The sequence below is a fragment of the Cynoglossus semilaevis genome, chromosome Z (assembly GCF_000523025.1).
Source record: "Cynoglossus semilaevis isolate Cse_v1.0 chromosome Z, Cse_v1.0, whole genome shotgun sequence".
NCBI lineage: Eukaryota > Metazoa > Chordata > Actinopteri > Pleuronectiformes > Cynoglossidae > Cynoglossus > Cynoglossus semilaevis.
Genome location: NC_024328.1, coordinates 21,332,229 through 21,342,626, shown reverse-complemented (window position 1 = coordinate 21,342,626; position 10,398 = coordinate 21,332,229). Strand labels below are relative to the sequence as shown.

The 10,398-nt window shown below is 45.0% G+C and overlaps 2 protein-coding genes across 3 annotated transcripts in view; both read left to right on the top strand.

The window, feature by feature from the left end:
- The window catches only part of slc20a1a (solute carrier family 20 member 1a), a 7,583-nt gene extending 1,537 nt beyond the window's left edge, over positions 1–6,046 (top strand). Inside the window, exons 3-11 of the mRNA XM_025053395.1 lie at positions 272–412; positions 515–600; positions 645–741; positions 1,026–1,145; positions 3,617–3,826; positions 3,905–4,388; positions 4,466–4,651; positions 4,718–4,802; positions 5,591–6,046. Coding sequence (XP_024909163.1) covers positions 272–412; positions 515–600; positions 645–741; positions 1,026–1,145; positions 3,617–3,826; positions 3,905–4,388; positions 4,466–4,651; positions 4,718–4,802; positions 5,591–5,746 — 1,565 coding nt within the window. The 3' untranslated portion in view covers positions 5,747–6,046. The remainder of the gene's footprint in view (positions 1–271; positions 413–514; positions 601–644; positions 742–1,025; positions 1,146–3,616; positions 3,827–3,904; positions 4,389–4,465; positions 4,652–4,717; positions 4,803–5,590) is intronic.
- A 1,064-nt stretch (positions 6,047–7,110) lies between these two features.
- Positions 7,111–10,398, top strand: part of dtx1 (deltex 1, E3 ubiquitin ligase) — a 14,417-nt gene continuing 11,129 nt past the window's right edge. For both annotated transcript variants that reach the window (XM_008336910.3, XM_025053461.1), the window contains exons 1-2: positions 7,111–7,263; positions 7,954–8,496. In XM_008336910.3, coding sequence (XP_008335132.1) covers positions 8,238–8,496 — 259 coding nt within the window. In that variant the 5' untranslated portion in view covers positions 7,111–7,263; positions 7,954–8,237. The remainder of the gene's footprint in view (positions 7,264–7,953; positions 8,497–10,398) is intronic.

The window sequence follows — 10,398 nt, the reverse complement described above, 5'->3', positions numbered from 1 at the left end:
GGGAGAGAGGGGGGGAGAGAGGGGAGGAGAGGAGGTCAAAAGTCATCATCACAGTGGATGTACTACGCTGTACTGCAGTACCAAGTACTGTACTGCAGTACCAAAGGAACGTCCTCTCAGATATAAAGACAACTGAAACCCAGTGTTGAGTACATGCAGTACATGAGTATGTAGTATTACAGCAGCATGAATGACCTGAACTGGTTCCAGTCTGTCTGAGGACTTTCTGACTGACCCTAACCCAGGCCTCACTCCTCGTTTTGTTCCACAGGTTCTGCTGTGTGGCAGCTGGTCGCCTCATTCCTGAAACTTCCCATTTCTGGAACCCACTGCATTGTTGGAGCCACAATTGGCTTTTCTCTGGTGGCCAGAGGTCATCACGGGGTCAGATGGATGGAGTTACTGCGCATCGGTCACCATTCTTCTTCTCCTTCTTCTTCTTCTTCTTCTTCTTGTGGGATATTTTCACCAAACTGACCTCAGTTATGAATGAATGGTGTTGTTGTTCCCACAGTGTCGTCCTGGTTCCTGTCACCTCTTCTGTCAGGCCTCATGTCAGGGATTCTCTTCTACGTCATACGCACCTTCATCGCAGTATTAGTACGTGTAAAGTACTGTATATGTGATGATACCCGTCTCCACAGACCGACCCTGTACCCAACGGCCTCAGAGCTCTGCCTCTCTTCTACGGCGTCACCATGGGCATCAACCTCTTCTCCATCATGTTTACAGGAGCACCACGTAACAACAACAACAATAATAACAACAATAATAACAATAATACTAACAACCATAACAATAATAATAACAATTATAACAACAACAACAATAATAACAATAATAATAACAATAATAATAACAATTATAACAACAACAACAATAATAACAACAATAACAACAACAATAATAACAACAATAACAACAACAATAATAACAACAATAACAACAACAATAATAATAACAACAATAATAACAATAACAACAACAACAATATTTGTGTGTGTGTGTGTGTGTGCTGTGCTCAGTGCTGGGCCTGGACTCCGTTCCGTGGTGGGGAACTCTGTGTGTTTCTCTGGGCTGTGCCATCGTCACTGCTTCACTTGTTTGGTTTGTCGTCTGTCCACGTCTGAAGAAGAAAATAGCACGTGAGTAAATCCTTCATTCATGGTCTACACCTGTATATGTGGCCCACATACGCATATGGGGTCTACATCTGTATATGCGGCCCACATCTGTATATGTTGTCTACATCTGTATATGTTTTCTACATCTGTATATGTTTTCTACATCTGTATATGCGGCCCACATCTGTATATGTTTTCTACATCTGTATATGTGGTCTACACCTGTATATGTGGTCTACACCTGTATGACCTGTGGCCCACATAGTTATATGTGGCCCACATCTAAATATAAACTGCGGTGAGATTAGTGATCTTTTTAATACTGGCAGTACTACAGTCAATGGAGTATTGTAGTAATACTACAAATAATAATAACAACAATAATAATAACAATTATAACAACAACAATAATACTAACAACCATAACAATAATAATAACAACAATAACAACAACAACAATAATAATAACAATAATAATAATAATAACAACAACAATAATACTAACAACCATAACAATAATAATAATAATAACAACAACAATAACAATAACAACAACAATAACAATAACAACAACAACAATATTTGTGTGTGTGTGTGCTGTGCTCAGTGCTGGGCCTGGACTCCGTTCCGTGGTGGGGAACTCTGTGTGTTTGTCTGGGCTGTGCCATCGTCACTGCTTCACTTGTTTGGTTTGTCGTCTGTCCACGTCTGAAGAAGAAAATAGCACGTGAGTAAATCCTTCATTCATGGTCTACACCTGTATATGTGGTCTACATCTGTATGAGCTGTGGCCCACATAGTTATATGTGGCCCACACCTGTATATGTGGTCTACATCTGTAAATGTGGTCTACATCTGTGGTCTACACCTGTATGACCTGTGGCCCACATAGTTATATGTGGCCCACATCTAAATATAAACTGCGGTGAGATTAGTGATCTTTTTAATACTGGCAGTACTACAGTCAATGGAGTATTGTAGTAATACTACAAATAATAATAACAACAATAATAATAACAATAACAATAACAACAACAACAATATTTGTGTGTGTGTGTGCTGTGCTCAGTGCTGGGCCTGGACTCCGTTCCGTGGTGGGGAACTCTGTGTGTTTGTCTGGGCTGTGCCATCGTCACTGCTTCACTTGTTTGGTTTGTCGTCTGTCCACGTCTGAAGAAGAAAATAGCACGTGAGTAAATCCTTCATTCATGGTCTACACCTGTATATGTGGCCCACACCTGTATATGTGGTCTACATCTGTGGTCTACACCTGTATATGTGGTCTACATCTGTAAATGTGGTCTACATCTGTAAATGTGGTCTACATCTGTAAATGTGGTCTACATCTGTGGTCTACACCTGTATATGTGGTCTACATCTGTATGAGCTGTGGCCCACATAGTTATATGTGGCCCACACCTGTATATGTGGCCCACATACGCATATGGGGTCTACATCTGTATATGTGGTCTACATCTGTGGTCTACACCTGTATATGTGGCCCACAACTAAATATAAAGTGCGGTTTTTAATACTGGCAGTACTACAGTCAATGGAGTATTGTAGTAATACTACAAATAATAATAACAACAATAACAACAACAACAATATTTGTGTGTGTGTGTGTGTGCTGTGCTCAGTGCTGGGCCTGGACTCCGTTCCGTGGTGGGGAACTCTGTGTGTTTCTCTGGGCTGTGCCATCGTCACTGCTTCACTTGTTTGGTTTGTCGTCTGTCCACGTCTGAAGAAGAAAATAGCACGTGAGTAAATCCTTCATTCATGGTCTACACCTGTATGACCTGTGGCCCACATAGGTATATGTGGCCCACAACTAAATATAAAGTGCGGTTTTTAATACTGGCAGTACTACAGTCAATGGAGTATTGTAGTAATACTACAAATAATAATAACAACAACAATAACAATAACAACAACAATAATAACAATAACAATAACAACAACAATAACAATAACAACAACAACAATATTTGTGTGTGTGTGTGCTGTGCTCAGTGCTGGGCCTGGACTCCGTTCCGTGGTGGGGAACTCTGTGTGTTTGTCTGGGCTGTGCCATCGTCACTGCTTCACTTGTTTGGTTTGTCGTCTGTCCACGTCTGAAGAAGAAAATAGCACGTGAGTAAATCCTTCATTCATGGTCTACACCTGTATATGTGGCCCACCTCTGTATATGTGGCCCACATCTAAATATAAACTGCGGTGAGATTAGTGATCTTTTTAATACTGGCAGTACTACAGGTGCGGTTTTTAATACTGGCAGTACTACAGTCAATGGAGTATTGTAGTAATACTACAAAAGACAGCTTCTCTTTGACATCACAGACATTTCAAAAATGTTCTGCGACTGTTGATTGGTCTGTGGTTCTGTCCTTTGTTGGTTCTGGTTCTAACCCTGGTTAGACCTGATCCTTCAGAGTCCAGAAGGTTCTCTGCAGCGTTCCCTCTTCTCATGTTCAAACACACGTGTGTTTCAGGAGAACTGACCTCTGACCCCGGTCAAACCCCACTCATGGACAAGAACCTCATCAGTTCTGCACCAGTAACATGGCCCCTAGGACCCCAGGACCCCCCACCACAGACCTCCTCCACAGACGCTCAGAAAGTAGCTTTCAAACTGGGAGGTTCTGAAGAAGCTGACGTGGACAAAACTGAGGCGGAGAACAAGGACGTGGACGTCAGCTGCGGTGAGAAACTACAGATTCAAAGGATTTAAGGTACTTAAAAAGGAGTCACTGACGGATTCCACGTGTCGGTCTGTCCAGGTGTGAACGGTGCCGTCGGGCCCATGGTGATCACAGACCCCCACAGTGGGCGCTCTCACACCGTCCTCAAAGACTCTGGTCTGTACAAAGACCTGCTGCAGAAACTACACAGAGCCAAAGTGGGAGACTGCATCGGTGACAGTGAGGCCGAGGAGCAGCCAATGAGGAGGAACAACAGCTACACCTCCTACACCATGGCCATATATGGAATCCAAGGAGACCCCAAACACAGGGACCCTGACGGGGTTCTGCAGAGACGGTCCAGGGTGGACAGCTACAGCAGCTACAGCTCAGCAGTGACGGGCGGGAGCGTGGGCCAGGAGGAGAGTGGGAGTCAGGAAGTTGGCCGGGACGTCACTCGGGAGGAGGAGGAGGAGGAGGATGAGCTGGAGGTGGACCAACCAGCCGTCTCGTTGCTCTTCCAGTTCCTGCAGATACTCACTGCTTGTTTTGGCTCCTTCGCTCATGGAGGAAATGACGTCAGGTGGGGAGCAGGTCTGGGCTGGGTCCGTTTCATTGTTGTCCACTCAGTGGGTTGACATCTGCAACATTTTCTACTAGTAACGCCATTGGTCCCCTGGTGGCGCTGTGGCTCGTGTATGAGAGTGGCTCTGTAATGTCCAGTGCCCCCACACCAATCTGGCTGCTCCTGTATGGAGGCGTGGGCATCTGTACTGGTCTGTGGGTGTGGGGCAGAAGGGTGATCCAGACATTGGGCAGGGACCTCACCCCCATCACCCCCTCCAGGTATTCCACACATTCATCTTTTTATTTCCAGCCTGTACTGAAGTAACAACAACGACTTTATTCTAGTGGTTTCACCATCGAGCTAGCGTCGGCCGTCACCGTGGTGGTGGCGTCTAACGTTGGACTTCCTGTCAGCACGACACACTGCAAGGTAAAAAAAACAAACAAAAAACTATTCCATGAAAAATGAACATCCACTGGTGGTGGAGTCCGAGTACTGTTGGTGCTTGGGCTCCCTCTAGGGGTAGACGGTGTTGAATGATCAGACGTAGTACTAGCTAATGCTACAACGTGTGTGTGTTTTTTGGATAATAACAGTCGCATCAGGAGGAAATTCTTTTGTTTATTTTCTGGTTTTAGCTGAAAACCATTTGCTGAATTTGAATGTTTGCAGAAGTTGTCCATGGAGAGAGAATAAATAAAACAGCACGAACCTTAACCTTCTTTATTCTAAGAGGGACCGATCGGTACCAGACAGTTCTACTGACTGTTCATTGAGGGATTTTCAAAATAAAACTTATTTATTTGCCTTTATTCTTTTAGTATTGGGGTCCGGTAATGACCCATGGACTGGAACCAGGGGTTGGGAACCCCTGCTCTAGATGAATGATTTACCACATGTAGGGACACATGTGGCAGCCTACAGGTGGCAGTAATGCAACAAGAAGAACCAGAGGCTATAGATGTTAGCATGGTTAGCTTGGTGAATGAGAACACAGTGCATTATATAATAGAGCAGTGCTAGCATGGTGCTACAGGACATGCTAATGCATACTAAGAAGTCATGAGTCGTTTGGTAACCTTTGACCTGTAGTTTACGACAGACTTCAGATGGATATTTAACACCACCTATGCCCCGCCCCCCCTGAACTAAATGAATGTGAAGATAGTGCTGAGCTCCTGAGTGACCCTCACCTCTGTGACTGTGGACTGTGGCAGGTTGGGTCAGTGGTGTCTGTGGGTTGGCTGCGCTCCAGGAAGTCTGTGGACTGGCGTCTCTTCAGGAACATCTTCATCGCCTGGTTCGTCACAGTTCCCATATCTGGGCTGATCAGTGCTGCCATCATGGCACTCTTCACCTACGTCATCCTGTGATGTCACTCCACATCACCATCATCATCACTGAGCTACCGTCCAGGGTCATGAAGGTCAAAGCAGTGACTTTTCTTTCCCAGCACCATGAATGATGAAGTGTACATTTGTACAAAACATACATGGAATAAACGTCACCGAATTTAAACCACAGGCTGAAATATGGAGTGAAATGTGTCGACAATATGGACTTGTCAGCTCTCTCTCTCTCTGTCTCTGTCTCTCTGTCTCTGTCTCTCTGTCTCTCTCTCTCTCTCTGTCTCTCTCTCTGTCTCTCTGTCTGTCTCCCTTACCCTCTCTCTCTCTGTCTCTCTGTCTCTGTCCCTCGCCCTCTGTCTCTCTCTCTGTCTCTCTGTCTGTCTCCCTCACCCTCTCTCTGTGTCTCACCCTCTCTCTCTCTCTCCCTCTCTCTGTCTCCCTCACCCTCTCTCTCTGTCCCTCACCCTCTCTCTGTGTCTCACCCTCTTTCTCTCTGTGTCTCTCTCTCTCGGTCTGTACCCCTGACCCCCTCCCTCTGTCACTCTCTCTCTGTCCCTCACCTTCTCTCTCTCTGTCTCTCCCTCTCTCTGTCTGTCTCCCTCATCCTCTCTCTGTCCCTTACTTTCTCTCTCTCTGTCTGTCTCACCCTCTCTCTCCCTCTCTCTCTCTCTGTCCTTTAACTCGTCGTTAACCTAAAGCAGTTTGACGTTATGAACATTATATATGCATATATAACTGGATGGCTAACTTTATCTTCACTGTTACCATTTATTTCTTTGTTTTTACGATGAGTTTTGAAATATCTTGGCTAATGTTTCGTTATTTTCTCTCGTATAAAATGTCCTCATCACTCGACATATTTCAGAGTATTTCCTGATCACTTCTATGAAGATCAATTGATCCAAAACATTTCATGTTGTGTTAAAAATTAATGTACACACTTGAGAAGGTGTGATCTACATGGTACTACGTGTAGTACTGCAGTCTGCTGTGACACTTCAAGTAGAACAGATATTTACATTGACATGAAATTATTAGAATTTCTAGGTCAGATCTATTTATTGGTGTTGTATTTTAATAATGTTAAAGTGTTGGCGTCAATTTGATTTTTATAAATTCATTAAATCATTAAAATCTTCATACTGTGTACATATAAACATCATCATCGTTGAATGGCTGTTGTTGTCGTTGTTGTGGTTGTTGTTGTGGCTGTTGTTGTCGTTGTTGTGGTTGTGGTTGTTGTTTTTGTTGTGGTTGTGGTCGTTGTCGTTGTTGTCGTTGTTGTTGTTGTTGTCGTTGTTGTTGTGGTTGTTGTCGTTGTTGTGGTTGTCGTTGTGGTTGTCGTTGTTGTTGTTGTGGTTGTCGTTGTGGTTGTTGTTGTGGTTGTTGTCGTCGTTGTGGTTGTCGTTGTCATTCAGCATCGTTCTAGTCATCGATCCTCGGTTTTATTTTGAAACCAGACACCGGATCTAGTTCCCGTGTTTTCCTCTGTGAATGACACATTTCCATCTGATTTTCTTCTGCTGACCACACACACACAGGTGCGTATAGACATTTTTTTTTCTGTCTGTAATTTTTGCAGCGGTTTGAGCGAATTGTGCGGTCGCCGCGTGAATGCATAGATTGGAGAGAAAAACGGGTCCAGAAGGAGCAGGTGATCCAACAAGCTGCTCTGCTCTGCTCTCTAGCGCATTTACTGGAGTTGAACGACGGCTCGCGTCTGTGCAGAACAACAGACGAGAGGAGCTGCAAGAACCAGAGGCTGAGAGAACAATTGTGGAATAAAACGACGGAGACTGAAACCGGTTGTGTTCCAGTCTGGTTTAGTGGCTGCAGGCTGGGAAACGCAGCCTTCACCTGACAGATGTTTGGCTGCACAAATGCAACCCACAGGTCTGTACGAGCAGCAGCAGCAGCAGCAGCAGCAGCCTTCTCACAGTGAGTGTAGTGCAGACGAATGACGCCAAATTAGCCTTAAAATGAAATCAGCAGAAGATTGTTAAAAACAAACGGACATCAAACACAGAGTGTGAGTGTGTGTTGATGTTCGCTTCTGTCCAATGGCTGTGAACGGACCCCCCCTGTCCCCCCCCCACACACACACATACATAGGGCTTTTATATGGCAGTTGTTTTCTTGCTACACTCTGGTAAACATCCTTCCAGGCCACCGTGCTGCCTCAGCTTCTCTGTCAGTAACCAGTGTGTCTGTGCTCTGAACTTCCCTGTTAGACTCTACCTGCTGCTGATCTGCTGCAGTCGGCCGTGTCTTCATCACTCCAGAGGAGGAGGAGGAGGAGGAGGAGGAGGCTGCTTCTCTGCACATCAGCACCTGTGGATGATGATGACTCCAGCAACGCCGCCTGTTTGAACGCAGCATGAGCTAATCCAGGACGGTCCTACATCGAGCGCTGACCTGAGCTGGTTTCCCCTTTTGCAGCGGCTGAGAATGTTCCAGTGTGTCAGTTGACTGACAGGGAGGCAGTGGTGTTCTAACCGGGGACACCGTCACAGAGATGGCCCGTTCAGGATCGGGGATGCTGGCGTCCGTTGGCGGGATGGGGTATCCGCCCCAGAACTTAGCCAGGGTGGTGGTCTGGGAGTGGTTGAACGAACACGGTCGCTGGAGACCCTACAGTGCAGCTGTTTGTCACCACATTGAGAATGTTCTGAAGGGTGACGCCAGAGGGACGGTGGTTCTGGGCCAGGTGGACGCACAGCTCTCTCCGTACGTCATCGACCTGCAGTCCATGCACCAGTTCAGACAGGACACAGGTGAGAGACCTGACGCACGGACACTGACGGAGCTGGTCGGCCCAGTCAAAAAGTCCTCAGACACCAGTTGACCATCCCTGATAAAAGCAGTTCATGTGACGTCGTTGTTTAAATGTTCTTCACACATACACACTTTTTCCTATAAAAAAAGGCTGTGACAACCAGAGGTTCACGGAGGTATTGCAGGGCTTTTAAAGTCGGGTTGAAGAAAAAGGTCAACATTTAGAAATATTACGTTTGTTACATGCAGAACAGAAGTTTTCTTGACCTTTGTGGCTGTGATGAAGCAAAAAAAAAAGTCCTGGTCGAATAGTAAAAATAAACGACTCACCTTTATATATGACTGATTAATGAACCTAAAGACTAGTGGTCTGTTTGACCTAATTATTCTGCAGTGAAATGAACGACACACTGGAGTCTGTGGGACGTTGACAGACACAGGAGGCGCAGCTTCACGGCCCACACACAAATATGACTATTAACGTACAACATCCACCTTTAACACAAAAGGAAAATCCACGAAGAAAAACAGGTATTTATCAAATGGGGGAGGGTCCTGACAGAGAGCTTCTCCAATAATAATATGAGGTTAGCTGTTCTGTTCTGACTTCCTGTCTGACTATCTGTTGATTTGATTTCTCTGCTCGACATTTGACAGTGAATTATTTTGACAATTATTCATTTATTATTCATTTATTATTCATTTATTATTCATTTATTCAATCCCAGGGCCTTAAACGAGTCATTAATCACATGGTCAATAATAATTGGCTGAATCATTTCTTTTGGTTTTCGGTTTCAGCCAAGAATTTTAATTTTGTTGCATCACTAATTATAACGTTGCTAAAACAACACTTGTACAGTTCATCACTAATGATGTCATCACCCAGTCTCAGAGGGACCAATTAAACCACTGTGTTATGTAAGTGTCAACATATTGAACACGAGCCACGGGTTGAGCTGTTTGAACCGCAGCAGCATGTTAGTGAGGTGGTCTACATAGACCTGCAGCTGCAGCACCACCACGACCTTGTCAAAGGTCACTCTGTCTGAGGCAGACGTGTCCTGCTCATCAGCCAGAGTAGCTGTGGATTAATCACGATTAGTCGTTATTAATTCAACATCAGAACGCCTGTACTGTGCTGCAACAAGTAGAGGTCAGTGTTTCTCACCTGTGACTAATCCAAATGATGGGATTATTAATCTGGACAAATGTAGAGTCTGAATAATAAAGCAGGGGCGGGGCTCCTGTCCAAGAGGGATGGATCCCATGTCCTCCCTGTGGGGGCGTTCACTGCTGTGGCCTGATCCCCTTCCACTGAACCTCCTCAGATTACACAACACTTCACAGCAGAGCTGGTGACGGAGCCACTGTTGTTGGCTTGTATCCGATAAATACCTGTTTTTCTTCGTGGATTTTCCTTTTGTGTTAAAGGTGGATGTTGTACGTTAATAGTCATATTTGTGTGTGGGCCGTGAAGCTGCGCCTCCTGTGTCTGTCAACGTCCCACAGACTCCAGTGTGTCGTTCATTTCACTGCAGAATAATTAGGTCAAACAGACCACTAGTCTTTAGGTTCATTAATCAGTCATATTTAAAGGTGAGTCGTTTATTTTTTTTTGAGTTTCACAGTTTCCGTGGTAACAACAACAACAACAACAACAGATGAAGAACTGGTCGTGTCTTCACTTCCTCTTGCTTGATCTTCAAGTCCAGCAACTGGAGAGTATTTAATCAACCAATCAGGATGTGAAACAGTTGCAGTGGTAGGTGGAGTGTGTCAAAGGTCAGCTGCACTGAGCTGTTCCTCAGCTGTGAAGGGCTGCAGCCGTCCAATCAGCTGTGAGCTCAGCGTTTGACATGAAATATTGTTGTCACAGAGAAAACACTGCAGATTAAAGA